This window comes from Engystomops pustulosus, chromosome 5, assembly GCF_040894005.1.
Source record: "Engystomops pustulosus chromosome 5, aEngPut4.maternal, whole genome shotgun sequence".
Taxonomy (NCBI): Eukaryota; Metazoa; Chordata; class Amphibia; order Anura; family Leptodactylidae; genus Engystomops; species Engystomops pustulosus.
The window spans coordinates 127,299,796-127,318,584 of NC_092415.1; the positions used below are offsets into that span (position 1 = coordinate 127,299,796).

At 42.8% G+C, this 18,789-nt stretch overlaps 1 protein-coding gene across 12 annotated transcripts in view; it reads right to left on the bottom strand.

The window, feature by feature from the left end:
* Positions 1–18,789, bottom strand: part of TMEM245 (transmembrane protein 245) — a 757,127-nt gene that overhangs the window by 720,308 nt on the left and 18,030 nt on the right. For all 12 annotated transcript variants that reach the window (XR_011855834.1, XR_011855837.1, XR_011855832.1 and 9 more), the window contains exon 2: positions 10,163–10,280. Coding sequence is in view for 3 of the 12 variants with exons in the window: in XM_072152982.1 (XP_072009083.1) it covers positions 10,163–10,280 (118 nt within the window). In the remaining 9 variants the exon portion in view is untranslated. The remainder of the gene's footprint in view (positions 1–10,162; positions 10,281–18,789) is intronic.

Genomic DNA, 18,789 nt, shown 5'->3' on the forward strand with positions numbered 1-18,789 from the left:
GGGAAGGTGAACAAACAGAAGGTACACAAAAGCATTGCAGTAGCATCAGTAGGAGATTGGGATCCCGATAAATGGGATGGTGATATATGGGATTCATCTTCCTCAGGAGAAGATTTCCCGGAGTGGGAAGATCCCCCAAATCCCATCATTGATCCCCCTGGATTAAAAGCTAATCCAGTAAGAAAACGTTCAGAAAGAATTGAACACGGGATGGAGCAGGCAAGAGATGCCGGAGGAAATTTAATGTTTGATGAAAATGGGGTCGCTATTTTGGTGCCTGTCCCACCGCAGACCCGAGCTCGGACGTTTGTAGAGGATTTCTCTCAGTCCGAGGTGGATAGTATACTCAACCAATTCAAACAGAAAACACGAGAAAGTGAGATAGCATGGATGGTGCGTATCAGTGAGCAGGGGGCAGCGGGAGTCACCTTTGACCCCAGGACATTGTGAAGTTTCTTACTTTACCAAGAGACCCTACGATACAAAGGGCAATGAAAACATATTTTGCTTCAAACCCCCAGGAAAATAACCAAAGCTTACTGATACTGATGGCAAGATGTATGATGGACAAGTATGTGACTGAGGCAGACATACCAGTGCCAGATAAACCCTGGTTTTCCCTGAAAGATGGTATAGAACGCCTCAAAGAAGAAGCGATGCGCAGCGCATTGCCAGTTCTGGGAGTTGATGATGACTTCTTGAATATGCCTTTAACTGCTAGCATGAGAAATAGATTGGTAAAATCTGCCCCACAAGCCTATAAAGCAGTCATCCTAACACTGACTGTGGCTATGACTGGAGAACCAGTGGGGAATGTGTTAGGCAGGATGAGAGACCTACAGGACATGGGGGACTGGAAAGAACCCTCTGCACCTACCTCTCATCCAGGTAATAAAAAACCTTACAACCCAGGATACCAAAACAAAAGTAAGGAAGGGGAGGATCGGGTATCTCGAAAAGAGATGTTCCAATCCCTCCTAAAAGCAGGAATTAAGAAAGAGACCATAGATGGAAAAGAAACTGGAGAACTTTGGCGTCTTTACAAACAAAAAGGTGCTGTCTGCCAAGAAAGCATCTAAGACCCAAGAAAAGAGTGACGCCAAAGTAGCAACAAAATCTAAACTGGAAGCCCCAAAGAAAGTAACATGGGAGGATTTCCAAAATATCTACCCATGGCAAGAGATGCAGGAGGCAATGGCCATCCATGCATCGGCTCCTGTCCCGGAAGAAATAGCGTAGGTAGCCAGCCAAGCCCCCATATGGATAAAAAGAGATGATCGTCCATATGTCAAATTAGGAATCCATTGGAAAGGGGGCAATGTACAACATGTCCCAGCATTAATTGACACAGGGGCGGAGGCTACCTTAATATATGGAAATCCCAATAAATTTAAAGGCCCAAAAGTCCCGATTGCTGGACTAGGAGGCAAAGTCATAATGGGAGTGCAAACAAAAGTTGCACTAAAAATTGGCAATCTACCCATTCGAAATTATTCAGTGCTAATAGTCCCTGTACCCGAATACATCTTGGGTATAGATGTACTCAAAGGAATGACCCTTCATCTACAAGAAGGGAAATATGCATTTGGGGTTAATAAATCCCAGATCCAGATGAGACCAATACTGGTGGGAAAAGTAAAAATGCCTCCAGTACATGTTCCTCCTGCTGCTAAAATGGTAGCGATGAAACAATATCGCATACCTGGAGGACATAAGGAAATAACGGAGACCATAAAAGATTTGGTAGAGGCAGGGGTAATGAGACCCACCACCACTGCCTGGAACAATCCAGTGTGGCCTGTCAAGAAAAGTGACGGCTCATGGAGAATGACAGTGGACTACAGGGAGTTGAACAAACAGACTCCTCCACTGACAGCAGCAGTACCAGACACCATAACAATTGTGGAAACCATCCAAAGTCACACAGGAACTTGGTATGCTGTCATTGATTTGGCTAATGCATTCTTTACTATTCCCATTGAACAAAAAGCACAAGATCAGTTTGCCTTCACCTGGTTAGGTAGGCAATATACCTTCACCAGGTTGCCACAAGGTTGGTTGCACAGTCCAACCATCTGTCATCGAGTTGTGGCTGAACATCTGGATGAAATTACACTTCCAGCTGGAATGCAGTTTTCTCATTATATCGATGATATAATGATACAGGGGAAAAGCAAAGAGCAAGTGGAGGAACAATTGAAAATTCTTCTGGCCCATATGCGAGCAAAAGGTTGGGAAATCAATGAGGCCAAAGTCCAAGGACCGGCTGAGGTAGTGAAATTCCTTGGAATTCAATGGAACAAGGGGCATAGGGAGATCCTTCCCAAAGCCCGACAAAAAATTATTAATTTCCCAACCCCAAAGTCTAAACAAGAAACACAGTCCTACATAGGACTATTTGGATTCTGGAGACAGCATATCCCACATTTGGGACAATTGCTGGCTCCCCTGTACAAAGTGACCCGGAAAAAATATGAATTTCAGTGGGAAGAAGAACAACAAGTTGCATTCGAAGCTGCTAAAGAAGCCATACAGCAGGCGGTGGACCTATGGCCTATGGCAGCTGGACAGGTGGAATTGCATGTGACAGTCCGACATATGTATGCCACCTGGTCTCTTTGGCAAAAACAGGGAGGAAAAAGAGTTCCTCTTGGATTTTGGAACAGGAAATTACCAGATGCTGGAGAAAAATACACGCCCTTTGAACAACAGTTGCTGGCATGTTACTGGGCTCTTGTTGAAACCGAACAACTGACAATTGGACATGAAGTATTGATAAGACCAACAATACCCATAATGCAATGGGTACTGTCAAACCCAAAGACCAATAGGGTAGGACATGCTCAGGAACAAAGTATCATAAAATGGAAATGGTACATTTCTGAGAGAGCCAAAGCAGGAGAAGGCGGGACCGCCTCTCTGCATGAGAAAATAGCAGAAATCACAGAAGAAGACAATCCTCCAATAACCGCACAGGTGATGGAAGAATCACCAGTGAAATGGGGAAAAAGCTATGAAGATCTCACTGAAGAACAACAACAACATACTTGGTTTACTGATGGCTCAGCCAGGTATGTGAGTGGGAAGAGAAAATGGAAAAGTGTAGCCTACAATCCCAAATTAGGTAAACATTTGACAATGGAAGGAGATGGCAAGAGCAGCCAATATGCAGAGTTATATGCTGTTTTCCTTGCACTAGCATTTGAGAAAGGTGGAATGTGTCATCTGTATACTGACTCATGGTCAGTAGCAAATGGATTGGCTACTTGGATGATGGGTTGGAAAAAATACAACTGGCTTATTCATGGGAAAGAGGTATGGGGAAAAGAGGTTTGGGAGCAAATCGAAGAGATAGTGCAGCAAACTGTAACTACTGTATTTCATGTGGATGCTCATGTGCCAACTGACTCACTTGAACGTTTGTTTAACTCTGAAGCAGATAAAGCAGCAGCAATCAGAACGGCCGAGCCCGCTAGTGGAAACCACGCAAGTACCGGTGAGATTCAGGCATGGCTTCAGGGTACAGCCGTTTGGGCACACAACAAATCAGGACATTTGGGAGAGAAAGCCACTTACAGGTGGGCACAAGAGAGAGGAGTGCCCCTAACCATGGACATTATAAAAGAGACAATTTTGCAGTGCCCCATATGTCAACACTCACAGAAACGGGAGGTTCCACACACTGTAATGGGGCACATAGCCAGAGGACAATTACCAGCACAGATATGGCAAATTGATTTCATAGGGCCCTTATCAGAAAGCAGAGGGTGCAAATATGTTTGTACCGCAGTGGACACCTATTCAGGACTGATGGTAGGGTTTCCCTGCAAGGCCGCAACTCAATGGAGTACGTTGCGCACCCTGGAAATGATCACACAGTTCTATGGGGTGCCTTTACAAATACAGTCAGATAATGGGTCACATTTCACAGGACAACAGGTGAAAGATTATGCCCACGAGAACAACATCCAGTGGGTGTATCACATACCATATTACCCACAAGCTGCCGGTTTAATAGAACGCATGAATGGGATGTTGAAGGCAGCCTTGAAAAAATTAAATCAATCAGATACCTCATATGGCCAATGGAGAGATAATTTGAGTGAGGCTCTTCAAGTGTTGAACAACAGACCAATCACTGATTCCATGACCCCTTTAATGAGGATGCTCACTCCCAATTTACAGGTACATGCTAATCAGGTCATTCCCACCGCACTCTGGTGGAAAGTGCATGAGGAAGCAAGGATCCCTGAAAGGGCTACCCCACAATCAGCAGGGTTAGATCTCTGTTCTGTTGAGACCTGGGTAATCCCATCGGGAAAAGTCCAGATGGTGGCCACTGGTTTGGGATGTAGCATACCACCTGATCACTATGGCCAGATAGCTACCCGATCTAGTATGGCACTAAAGGGAGCTATAGTGGTGGGAGGAGTAATTGATGCTGATTATCAGGGAGAAATCAAAGTGTTGATCAACAATCAAGGTCAGGAGCCCTTACTTATTACAAAAGGGGAAAGGATAGCACAAATGTTGTTAATTCCCATAAACCTATCTCTGGCCCAAGAGGGAACTGCCCCAACTGAAGTCACACAACGGGGAGACAAAGGTTTTGGCTCTAGCAACATAACAAATGTAGGAGCAAAAGTGTGGGTCCAGAATAATCAAGGACCACCATCACCAGCAGAGGTGATAGCTGTAGGAAAGGACCGCACACTTCTTATAATGCGACCTGGTAGCGAAAAATGGGAATATATCCCACAGGAAAAGTGTTATTTGCGGGAATAATGCTATTTTCTTGTTAACAGGTTCTATGTGTGCTAATATTTGGAATCCTTGGAGGCGGGTATTTGGGTGTCGATGGATGGACACCAGGAAGACATCTCACTACGGAACAGGTGTGGCCGCACAGACGTCCAGGAGATTGGAATGTATACAACCTCACGGATGAGGGACCAAGTTGGAACCAGATCCTATTCTCAGTTAATCTTAGTTTGACGGATGAAAGAATATGGTATTATGGGCCTCCTAATGAAGATTTATGGAACTATCCGGGAAGATATAAATGGCCTTATATGGTGTTCACCAATGGATCTGGAACTGTGACAATACAGGCGGATGACGCAATATACTGTTGGACAGAAGGGCTTGATAAAGCTACAGGGTTGGGGAGAGTAAATAATTCAATATGGAATAATTACATGAGTAAGGCACATAATACTACAGAACATACCTTTAATCTGACGGGAAGTATGATAATAGCTTGTGCCAATGCTACCAACCGACAAGTAAACTTTCCTCCCAAACAGAGATATCCACCCTGTGATAATTCAACAGGAGCTTATAATGGCACTGGACCTTGTTCCGGAAAATGGGGAGGAATTCCCGGATGGAGGGATTGGATGTTGGTATACTTGAATCAGGCCTATAAGACTGATCCAGGACACATGAAAAGGATTCCATCATCATGTGTGAAAACTGGAACTCAATCTCGAAAGACTGTGGTTTCAGTAATAGTGACATTTCCATCTGATGCTATTTGCCCTGTCCGGAGAAGAAGGGCATGGTATGACACCATATTGGGAGGGGTGGGAGCTGTCACTGGAACTTTGAACTCTTTTGATATAGAGACTTTAGCAAATAGAATGAGTAATGCGGGAAAAGGTATACAAGATGTTTTAACTTTGCAAGGACAATGGATGCCTACAATATGGCGTCCATGGAACCAAGCTTTGGGGATAGATGCATTTTTGTTACAAATGAAAACTGCTTCTGATTCTTTTATGTTTGAAGTTGATTCTAATGTATCTAAAGTTTTTAATTGGACGGTGTGTACATTGCAGACTATGTATCAAATGCAACAAAAGACGACAATGCAAACTCAGTTAATGACTGGGAATGAACAGGTATGGAGGACCGTGTTTAATAACACTATACCCAACACCTCATGGTTAAAAATAGAAACATCTAAAATGATATGCAATGACACAGCTTGCCAAGGTATTATCAATATATATAATGTAACCAATCAACAGATAATGTGTAGATATGTAGTGTTACCATTTATATTGGGAGCTCCAGGTCATCAATGGTTCTGGATGCCTAAGATGTTTGGTTTATATCTTGATGATAATAATAAGACTTATGATTTAAGTTTGTGTGATGATACTCTGGAAGGTAAGATATGTCGATTACACTCAACAGTGTATGAACCATGTCTCTTACAGAGTACAGTAAATGTATGTGAATTTACTATTTTGCCTACTACCTTCAAAATGTTAGTGGAAATAGGATCCCAAGAGATTTGTGTGATTACAGATACTCCAGTTATAGCAGGTATGCAGGTTCCCTTTGCTGGGTGTTTACAAAATGTTTCCACCTTGCAATGGGAAAACCAAACATTCCTGTTAACACATGAACCTAATATATTAACAACAAATAACTGGGATCTGAATCTCACTGGATTACAGAATATTATTACAAATTCTGAAGAAGGTCAAAAGATGATAAAGTCATTGAATAAAACTATACAGCAACATGTAAATAGCACTACAATTGTAGCAGGAAAGATTGTTAAGATGGGTTCTTCCATCCAAGAAGCTACATCACATCACTGGTGGGACATTTTCATGGGATATTCTCCATCTGCAGAGAGGATGTTAAATTGGTTGATACATCCTGTGCTTGTAATTGCTATTATTGTAATTACATTATCTATCTGGAATTGCTATATGGCTTATAAATTGTTTACCAGACCACGAGTTGTCATGGTCAACTACAGAAACGTCAAATAGTCTACATTGTCAAGGACCGATTGTGATACAAATGTGAAGCATTTGGAGTGTGAATGATAATTACATCAATTAGAATGTGACAATGTGGCCTATTAAGTTTCTAATAAGGACTATACAAAATGGAGTAAAACCTTGTTCTTTGTCTCATCCATGATGTGATCACGCAGTTTTAAAAGCGAGAATCACGCGCTGCACAGGACCAGCGCGTGATCATTGATACATATGTTACAAAATGATGATGTGACAGTATCTAGTACGGAATAATGCCTTTGTTCATTTCATGTTACAAAATGATGATGCGGCAGTATCTAAAATAGATAATGCCTTTGTTTATGAAATGATATAAAAGCAAGGGGATCCTGACAGGGGGCAGGGACTTTTCCAGACTCTCGAGTGGACGCACTTCGGTCTGTGATGTTGATCCGGAATTTTCCTTGCCCTGCCGAGGTCCCCCGTCAGGATAAGTGATGCTACAATATCCGGTAATGTATTGATGCTTACTTTCTAATTAATATGTACTCAGTATATAAGCAATAATTGTTAATCTGTTATTCAGCAAATAAAAATATTACTGTTTAAGATTAAATTTGTATTGACCGTAGTTCCTTCCTAATTAGTATATTAGTGAGCGCAGTAAGTAGGACGCTAGGTCCACCTTATTTTTTGACAGGCAATACAACCGCACAAGTTCCTAAGAAAACATACACATGAATATAGACCTATATCATATATGGCATAATTGAGGCAATATACCGCATATAACCGACCTTGACGGCTGGGAAATGCTTAAAATGGCGTCCGATCTTGAAAGTACCCGAGTCAGGACTGACATGCGATCATTAGACCTCAGATCAACGTGCCTACCTCGCTTTTTTAAATCTTAACGCTCCACGCTCCTGTTTCCGGGTCGCGCCATCATGACGTCACATCCGGCTCCGTCATTTCCGGTGGACGTCATCACCAGAGTCGGACGGCAGCCGGCCCACGTGACTTCCGTGATGGACGCGCTCCGGGTGTCCTTAGCTTCACGGAGCTGCGGGCAGATCCGGAGGAAATGCAGTCTTTTCAGCGGCAGAGGAAAGGACCGGGGTCCGATCGAGGCGGAGACTGCCTGGGGTAAGGGGAAAATCCCTGCGCCTCCTATGAGTACGGATGCCGGGGTGGGGTATTTAACCTCTCTGCTTCCTGTCCCTACAGAGGTCAAGGGTCATCCTCCAGTTGGGGCCGTCATGGGGGACGCTATGGAAAAGGGTTCTAATTGCCCTAGATAGGCTTGATAATCTCATCCTGGAGAATGAGAAGAACAATCAAGGAAGGTGGTGCAGCAGCATGCAACACTTATACGTTCACAAACATCTAAGACCCTTGAGACGTATATTTAACATGATTTATTCAATTACTCAATTGAGTCTTAAATGCTTACTCAGACCTTACTTAATGAAACCTTCCTGGGTATCTCTTAACCACTACATAAATGCATACTCTCATAGAAGAGTTCTTCTATAACACCCTCTAGTTAATTGAAGGCCAAATTGGATTATGGACAGTGATAAGTTACTCTTATTACATGATAAGAAAGATGTATTTATACATAGGGAGAGACCAGGGTCGGCCAACTCTATAAGAGTAGAGGCTTAAAATCTTTTGACCAGTTGCGATTGGAATTTAATCTCCCTCAATCTTGCTTTTACGAGTTCCTACAACTCAGGCAACAGTCACTCTCTGTGCCAATTGCATAAGGTAGTCATTGATATGATTGCTAAAATGGGAGATACTGGAGGGATTATTTTGGTTAATTACTCCTGTATACAGGAGGCCCATCTTAAACAATTCCCCTTGGGAATACATTCTAAATGGGAACCAGACGTGGGCAATATACCTGGCTATGAGTGGAGGGAGATTTTGGAGCTAGCCCCAAAGGTATCCATTTTTGAGGCACACCAGCTGTCTAACTTATACCTTTACATAGGGTCTATTTTACACAGATAGTTTTTTACAGCTATATTGTGATGGATGATCTTTGTACTAGATGTAACATGTCCAATACAGATTTAATTCATCTTATGTGGAAATGCCCTAAGCTGCGTCAATACTGGACTAACGTCCTTGTCTTTTGGGATAGGTTTCTAATCTTAATATGTTGGAGAGTCATAAAATGGCAGCATCCAGATTTTATGTAGCTAAAAAGCTTATTGCTTTGCTAATTATGCATGCCCAATCCAGCAAGCATATGGGTAAGTATTTTCAGTCTATTTTTTGGTAGTGGTAGATTTCCCTCAAGTATTTGGGGAACATGGTTAGATGCCACAGGGTTGGCTCCCCTAACCCTTACTAGAGACAGGTTACTACGAGAGGGCTGGATTAGGGATTTAGGCACTTTCTTGACAGAGATTAATATTGCCTCTTATTTAGGACTCTTCCGTTCTATTGTATTCTGGGCTGTTGGAAACCCGGGATAGATTATATTCTAACAAATATTTTAATAAGTACTGAGAAATGTTTTCTATTTCTACCTTCTCTGCCTTCCCCATTTCACTTTACAATTTAGATGCCTTCTTACTCATTGTTTCATACAATATAAACTCTGAGTTTACCGTATGTAACTGTTATGCATATGTTTTATTTATTTCTTATTTGTAAAAGATAAAAATAACAAAAGCCAATAACAAAATGTATTGCAAATTTGTATATTTACTCAAGGCTTCCGAACCTAGACTTCAAAATATACTGGTAGGTTGATTAGATCGTGAGCCCCATGGGTACAGGGACAGATTTGCCAAGCTCTGTGCAGCACTGTATAATCTGTGTGAGCTACATAAAGGAATTATTATCATAAGCCTTAGATGTGCTTTCCCCTATCCCTCACCATGTACATCTATGCTAGGTACTGGGTTTTTTTTCCCCTACTCACCTTACCCACCTTTTGAGCACTAATCGGGAGTTCCTTGAAGTGCTGAAATTGATCCACCAAAAAATATATCCAGGGTTTAGGGGATTGCCAAGCTCAACCTTCTCTTCTCCATAGATAGAAAAAAGAGGCAAAATATAGGACATATCTTGCACAGAGGCTGGCTGGCAAGGTCACGGTGCTATGAGACACAGAGTGCTCACTGCACCGTGACCTGGTGCCATAGACCTCTATGGAGGCCCGGATCTGGCCTCCTTAATGGTTGTGCGAATTATTCCTTAATACACTTTTTTCCTGCAGTGTGCCTCTTCTGCCTGCGACTAAATTTATAACGAGGGGGCAGAACATTTGCATTCAAATTTACAATTTCTGATCAACAGTTGCTGTTTTAAAGTAACATGTTAAGTTTTTGGATTATCTCAACCTCATCAGTTATGTAATAATTGATAATTTAATAGCTTACCTAAATGGAAGAGAAGGATGAGCCACACTGGAAGTGATAAAGTAGTAAGGTAATTCTGAGTATCTGTATTCCACTTGAAGGAGACTGCCAGAGCATACGCAACGACCACTGTCCAAATCTAGAAATAAATCAGCAACCATTACACACCTACAAAATCCATAGCAGACACGCAAAAAAAATTACAGAATCATGCATCTGGCCATATTTAACACCAAATGTGTGAATAATAAGGTACTTTGTGATACCCGACAGGTATGCCCCTTCACCTACTGTTTCCATTTACCCTCCCATACGGATTGTAAGGCTTCCCAAGTAGAGTCCTCCTTTCCCTTATGTCTATTAATTCTAGTTTTGAGTCCTTTGTACTTATTTGTGCATGTTTTTATGTGAATCTCTTTTAAAGTTTATTTATAAAAATCGTCACCTATCCTCACAGCTGCATTATCTTCCGTTACTGAAATGATAACTGAAATGTAATGGATCAGTTAAACTGCTACATTGATATAAATGGACTATTAACCCCATAACAACCTATCCCTTTTTTGTTTGTGTCTCTATTTTTTGCTCCCCACCTTCAAAAAATCAATTATTAAGTTGTACTTCCTAATTTCAGTATTCATTATTCCAAGCTGTCTACTGTACAGCCGGTCCCCCACTTAAGAAAACCCGACTTACAGACGGCCCCTAGTTATAAACGGACCTCTGGATGTTGGTAACTTACTATACTTTAAGGCTGCATTCACACTGCCGTTGCCCGCCGTACTGTAGCGGGCAACGGCAGCGCGCGGGGAGAGGAGGAGGAGGAGGTGAGTGCAGCTCACCCCCGCCCCTCTCCATAGGGATACATGGAACACGGCGCCGTATTACGGGTAAAGGTAGGACATGTACTATCTTTTTCCCAGGTACAGAGCGGTACGGTGCCGCACCTGTGAGGCACCGTACCGCAGGGCGCTGTGTGACCATTACCGTCTATGGGGGACGTCTATCGACCGAATATATGTCCCATATACGGTTGTGTGAATGTAGCCTTAGGCCATAATAAACTGATCTAACAGTTATCAAATGTGTCTGCAATTAAGATTTATTGTTAAAGGGGTTGGCCACTTAACACAAATAATAACCATTATTTACTGTATCAAAAAGTAAACAATTTTTCAATATACTTTCTGTATCAATTCCTCATGGTTTTCTAGATCCACTTTAGTGGATATAATCTGTCCATGGTGATGTGATGGACATGTAGGTGCATGAGCCATTATTATTAGAGAGAGTAATAGGAGTTTTGTGATGGACATGCAGGTGCACAAGCCATTAGTATCACATCATCATCATGGACAGATTCTATCCACTGTAAGCAAACAGAGAAGCTTCCTAGAGTAGCAAAGCAAGCAGAGATCTAGAAAACGTTGAGGAATTCATACAGAAAGTATATTGGAAAATTGGTTGAGTTTTCATTACCCAAACAATTTCAATTATTTGCTGAAAGTGGACAATCCCTTTAATCCTGGTTCTTATTACAATTCAACATTTTTAAAATCCAACCGTCATAGGAGACCAAAAAAAATTTGGCTGGTGTTAAAATGTTAAAGTATAAAATATACAGTTCCGTTTCCGGGGGCAGGGCATCAAGCATGGCCGGGTTTTACTTCGGCTTCGCTTCGGCTGCCTGATATGGTATCACATTTGGCACCCTAAGCCATCTTCAGGGAACCGAACCTCTCCTGCACCATCGGAGAGGTAACACTCGCCCCATAGTTCGTCCCGAGACATTGTCGGCTCCCTTTCGGCGGTCTCTTGGCGAACTGGCACTATACCGCTCTGCATAAAGCAGGGAGCCGCACCATCAGTGGCAGCAGCCACAAGGGAGAAACCAAATTAGCCACAGACCGGGACATACCACCGCCGGGGGCAAACCACCAGATATGGGCAAATGTCAGCCAATGTTCACTGTTACCTGGATCCTGGCATCACATACTACCCTAGAGTACTAGAGATCCCGGTACTATAGTGCTGTACGGACTCTGCCACAAAAAGCGGTCCTAGATTCACTCAGCCATCCTTAGCAATACCAGGATTCACCTGAGTGAAGTTGGCCCCCCCACCTTGTTCAAATCAAACAAAATTGGTGTCAAACGTTTGTGCTACGTTTGTGCTGGTTTGTGCAGCTGAAATTTTTGTTTGTGCCGCCATAGTTTGAGATTTTAATGAAAGTTTCCAGAGGTCATTAGAGGTCAACCAGCCCCCCCACATTGCCCAAATCAAACAAAACTGGTGCCGAACAATTCTGCTACGTTTGTGCTGCGCAAATTTTTGTTTGTGCGGCTTTTGTTTTGAATATATGAACCAAAATTTAATGTTCAAAAGGTCAAGCAGCCCCCCCACATTAACCGAATCAAACAAAACTGGTGTCAAATGTTAGTACTACGTTTGTGCAGCAAAAATTTTTGTTTGTGTCACTATAATTTTTAAGGCATGTTCAGGTGTTTGAGGTGCTTAGGATGAACTGGTAAAAAACAAACCTAGTGACACTTCCCTGGTTTGATCACCAGGGGGAGCTGGCAAACACATTATACTTTGTAAGAAATGAACTCTGATGACCTCTGCACAAAAGTATGAATATATTAAAAATGATAGCGGCAAAAACGAAAATTTTTGCTGCACAAACCAGCACAAATGTAGCACTAACGTTTGACACCCGTTTTGTTTGATTCAGTTAATGTGGGGGGGCTGCTTGAACTTTTGAACTTTAATTTTTTGTTCATATATTCAAAACAAAAGCAGCACAAACAAAAATTTGCGCAGCACAAACGTAGCAGAATTGTTCGGCACCAGTTTTGTTTGATTTGGGCAATGTGGGGGGGGCTGGTTGACCTCTGATGACCTCTGGAAACTTTCATTAAAATCTTAAAAACGATAGCGGCACAAATGAAAATTTCTGCTGCACAAACCAGCACAAACGTAGCACAAACGTTTGACACCAATTTTGTTTGATTTGAATAAGGTGGGGGGGCCAACTTCACTCAGGTCCAGGATTTTGGTGAAATACTTTGCTTTAGAGACATTTCTACCCTGAACGCTTTTCGAATTCTGTTACAATATGCTGCTCTAGTGTTATTCTGCTATCTTCCATAGTTGCAGTATCAGGATATCACCAGCTCACTTTAAAGCTACATACCAAGAGTTCAAATTTTTGTTGCATCAATTTATATCTCCTGGCGCCACCTAAAAGGCCTTACACGAGACAATAAGCTTGCTAACCAGACAAGATACGATTGGCAGATTTATGAAACAACCCTATAACATGTTTCCAGAGCAATACAGAATAGTAAATCTGGGACTGTCGTCTCTGTGGTCTGCCGTCCTGTTCGCTGCTGCTAGGACGACCACCTTTTTTCGCCATGAGCGAACTTTTGAATAAAATATGAAGTGATTGTTTGTCATCAGATTGCCAGTCTAGCCCCCCTTGTTACATCTTCTCCCGACACCGGGGTATGGAAAAGTACCTATTGCCTCTGCAGACTCATGCCCACCAAACCTTCACAATCCACCTCTCAAAGAGAACTCAAAATCATAGAGAAAGACCAGAAGCTGGCCCGCAAAGGCACACAAACAAGGGGCACCCCTAGTACAGGCGATCCCCCTACTCAAGGACACCCGACTTACAGATGACCCCTAGTTAAAGACGAAACCCTCTGCCCACAGTGACCTCTGGTGAAGCATCTGGATGCTTTACTATAGTCCCAGTTTTTTAACTCCAATTGTAACTGGGGAAAAAAAAAAAAAAATTGTCTGGAACTACAATTATAGAATATACAGTTTCAACTCACATACAAATTTAACTTAAGAACAAACCTATAGAACCTATCATGTACTTAACCAGGGGAATGCATGTATACGCCCCCCGAATGAAGCACAATGCTCAACGCCATCATCCTCAGATGACATCACCCCACCTGTCACCAGCATACGAGGCACCCATCACAGAAACCCAACTGGATAGTGCAGCAGAAGTTGCCCAAGAAGTTACTTGGGTGTGATGCCCTTTATTGACAAGAGACTGGAAGTTCTTTACACCTCCATAAACAACGCGCTAATGCAAATCACCAACATGTAGGGCACAGGAGAGCTGGAAACCAGAGTAGCAGCCACAGAGATGTCGGTCACTGCTTTGGAACAATCCATGCAACAAAGAACCACAATGGAGGAGACTCTACAAAACAAACTGGAAGACCTAGAAAAGAGGGACCGTAGAAATAATCTGCGATTTGTGGGTATTCCAGAATCAGTCACCGGAGAGATCTTGATAAAATATCTCACTGAGGATCTCCTGAGAGCCCTCCAAATGGACTGCCCTCAAGACCCTATGTCCATTGAACGGGCACATCATATAGGGCCCTCGAGAGACAAGATTTCAATTGCAGTACCGTAACCGCTTATGAGTCCAACACCACGGACGCACCTTGATGTTCGAAGATCCAGAGGAAGCTAAACATCATTTCAATATTAGCGCTGTAGACTGAAATACAGCCAGGATCTGGGAAGCCTAGATCACATGAAATCCGCACTCTAAGATGCTGACATTGGTTTTGATTACTTATGTTTCTGTGTGACACTCGCTCATCATTCTTGTTGTTATTGCAAGCCCCCACACCTTGTTTGCCTGAGCAAGAATATAGAGGTTCTCCTGTGGCCGGGACGGGATGGGCTTTACACGTTAGGATACTTCACCAACTTCCCAATCTCCTGTTCCTAGACATAGATGAGTAATGCTGAGCTTTAACACCATTGACACATACATGACTACCCCTGACCGCAAGTTCCTATCTTGGAATGTAGCGGGACTAAATACCCCTTTCAAGTGAAAGAAAGTTCTCCAGCAAACCTCTAACACTTTAGACCAGACATTATATTGTTACAGGAGACGCATTGGAAACGTTCAGCAAAGTGTTCACTTAAAGCTCACTGGGTGGATGCCCGTTATGCGTTCTCCCACACTTCCAAATATAGAGGAGTGGCGATCCTGTTTAAAAAAGGCCTTTATTATGTAGTGTTGGATGTTAAATCTGATGATCAGGGGCACCTTCTATTACTCAAGGTACTGATTGGAGGTACTTGGTATAAACATACTAAACATATATGTCCCGAATCAGTGCTACACTGACTTTTTTCCCCAAACTGATTAAATTGATGCTGGAGGTAGATGCACAAAATCTGATAATGGGGAGAGATTTCAATGCAGTGACTGAACCCTTACTTGACCGCTCCTCACCTGACAGTAGACTGACACCCTCCTCTAGATCGCCATCACACCTAATGGAACAACTCTCACTATGTGATGTCTGGCGCAGGACCCATAACAGTGCTAAGGAGTACACGTTTTTCGGCCATGCACAACACCTTTTCCTGTATAGATCTCTTCCTGTTACCCATCATGCTGATGGAATCTCTTCATTTGATTGACATTCACCCAATCACAATCAGACCACGCTCCTATCACACTGACAGTCCAACCCGAACACACAGAGTCCTACATATGGCGCTTCCCCACATAGTCGGAAGACTTCCGTACCTTTCTCAAATCAATTGGACAACTTACCTAAATGACCACTTGGAACATTTTGATGACCTGGCTTTAATGTGGGCAGCGTCGAAAGCAGTCATGAGAGGCCACATGATAGCCTACGTAGCTCACAAATGCAAAGTCGGACTGGAGAAATTTTAAATACTTCACACCTCCTTACTACAGGCACAACAGACATATGCCACCCTCACAACACCATGCGACTGGACACCTATGTCCAAGGACAGGCACGCTGGAGTGTTGGACGAACACAAAATAAATACTATAGGGGAGGTAATTGTATGGGTAAACTTTTGGGGTCTTTGACCAAGCCATGGAGAACTATCAAACCCATTTTTCACCTTTGAGACCCAATGCCAGGCCAGCTCGTTACGAACCTTGATGAGATAGCATCTCTGTTACATAACTATTTTGAGGATCTTTACCGAGCTGCCCCCACTGATACTGCTAGTATTGAGACGTTCCTTGATTCTCTCTCTTTACCAGGGGTGACGGAAACACAGAGGGAGGTATTAGGGGACCTCCTTCACTGAGGAGCAGGTCAAGGTTGCCATTTTGGGATCACGCTCGGGGAAGGCGCCAGGTCCAGATGGCCTATTAGCGGAATACTACAACATATTAGTCCCTGAAGTAATCCTGCTACTCACTGAACTGTTTAATTTGACATACCGAGAGGGTATCACGGTGGATAGATTCAGAGGCCAGGACCATACTCATACTGAAACATAATACAGACCCTGACTATCTTAACTCCTATCATTCTAAAACTTTGCTTAATAATGATTATAAACTCATGACATCCATTTTGGCTTCTCATTTGCAGTCTATTTTACCTCATATATTACACGCGACCCAAGCAGAATTCACAAGGGTGATCGCAGCTACATTAGCGGGATTTGAGAACAAAGGGCAGGTCTCCATGCTCATAGGGCTAGACGCAGAGAGGGCCTTTGACATGGTCTCCTGGCCATTGAACCGGAGGAACTTTGGCAGGTCTTTACAAAACTTCATTCACTTTCCATACACTACGATTACGGTTAAAAAAACACTCCACAGATAGGGTTGCCCAATATCACCTCTTCGATATTTCTCTAGACCCCCTGCTCTACCACTTACACACCACCTCCAGTTTTCAGGGAATACAACTAATAACCAGAGAGATTCCAATCTGCTTTTGCAGATGATTTATTACTGGTAGTGTCTGATCCCAAGACATTTTTACAGCCATTACTGGAGGACACAACTAGGATAGGCTGACTGTCAGGATATTCTTTACATTTAGATTAAACATAGGCCCTATTACTGAGAGGCCCAGCCCGGCCCCTCTGGACAAAGAACTTACCCTTTAAATGGCAAAATTCTTCCCTTACATACTTGGGCATACCGATTGCTAAACAACCCACCAAGCTCTACAACATGAACGCAACCCCCTACATACAAAACCTGGAACAGACAGACAATCTCCAAACGGCAACATCACTCTCTCTTTCATAGGTAGAGCCAATCTACTTAAGATGGTGGAGTTGCCTAAGTTGTTATATCTTCTGCAGTCTTTGCCCTTGACTCTTACAACTAAAGATTTAAATAAAATTGATTACCTCTACCGGAAATTTATCTGGGGGGATGTCGCCCAAGGATAGCGTTTCACATGCTGCAACAACCCAAGCTTAATGGGGACCTAAAATTCTGTAATATTAGGGCATACAACCTAGCGGCTACCATGAGGGTGGTTAGGGATTGGATACACAGCACCTCCATCTACACACACATCTTCATAGATCAAACCAACTTATTACATGCTACATATGACTGCCTGACCACACAGACGAGATCTAACCCTTTACTAATGTCCACTTGGCACACATGGTCAAGGGTGAGAAGGCGTTTCAGTCTTGACCCCTAGTACACTCTTTATCTGTCCTTTATCCTCAATCCTGACTTTCAACAGAGAAACCCACATCGCGATTTCTATATGTAGTTTAGGTCTGGAATTTGCACGTGGCGCAGCTGCTACATGATAATGACAAACGAGTTCTTACAATTACAGAACTACAGAAGAAATTTCCTGACCTGCAAATTGCGTTTTTCCGTACATGCAGGCCTCACACTATGCTGCTTAAGTGTTGGCAAGCTTGAAAGATAACGACTGGAACCCCAGCTGCAGAGCCTGGTTTAATAGGGCCAATGGTCAATACAAATACAAACAAATATCCCTAAATTATGGACTCAACCCCCACTGGACTATGATACCTCACCTGCTCCCCTGACTAAGTGGCAACAAGATGACCCTTCTATCACCCCATCACAGCTCCTGAAGGTCACGGTTAATGCCTATAGATCTTTGCCTTCGTCACGCTTTCAGGAGATGTACCTTCAGTTTTGGAATCGCTCCAACATCACTCCAACTAGAGGGGTTTATATGGGTATGTACTACACAACAGCATTCTGGAGATGTCATGAAAAAGAAAACAGACTTTATCATTGTACAATTATAGCCTTTACAACTACAGGCAGTCCCCGGGTTACATACTAGATTGTGTCTGTAGGTTTGAATTTGTACGTAAGTCGGAACTGTATATTTTATCATTGTAATCCCAGCCAGAACTTTTTTGGTCTCTGTGACAATTGGATTTTTAAAAATGTTGGATTGTCATAAGAATCAGGATAAACAATAAAGCTTCATTACAGACACCTTTGATAACTGTTACAGCTGATCACTGTAGCCTAGGACTAAAGCACAATAAATTACCAATATCCAGAGGTCCGTTTGTAACTAGGGGTCGTATGTAAGTCGAGTGTACTTAAGTAGGGGACCGCCTGTAAATATCTTACAACTTATGTCCCTAGAGACCCGCTATGGGCCATCTTTGGGTATTTAGATACAGAAATTCAACGTTGTACCAGAGGGTGCCACAGATTGGAGGCAGTAGGATGGATATAAAAGCATCCTCCAAAACTGGCTCAGCCCAACAGCACCCCATGTCTTCAGCTTGCTATACTGTATTCTGACAAAATTAACATTTCATCCATCGGTGTACGGCGCTCT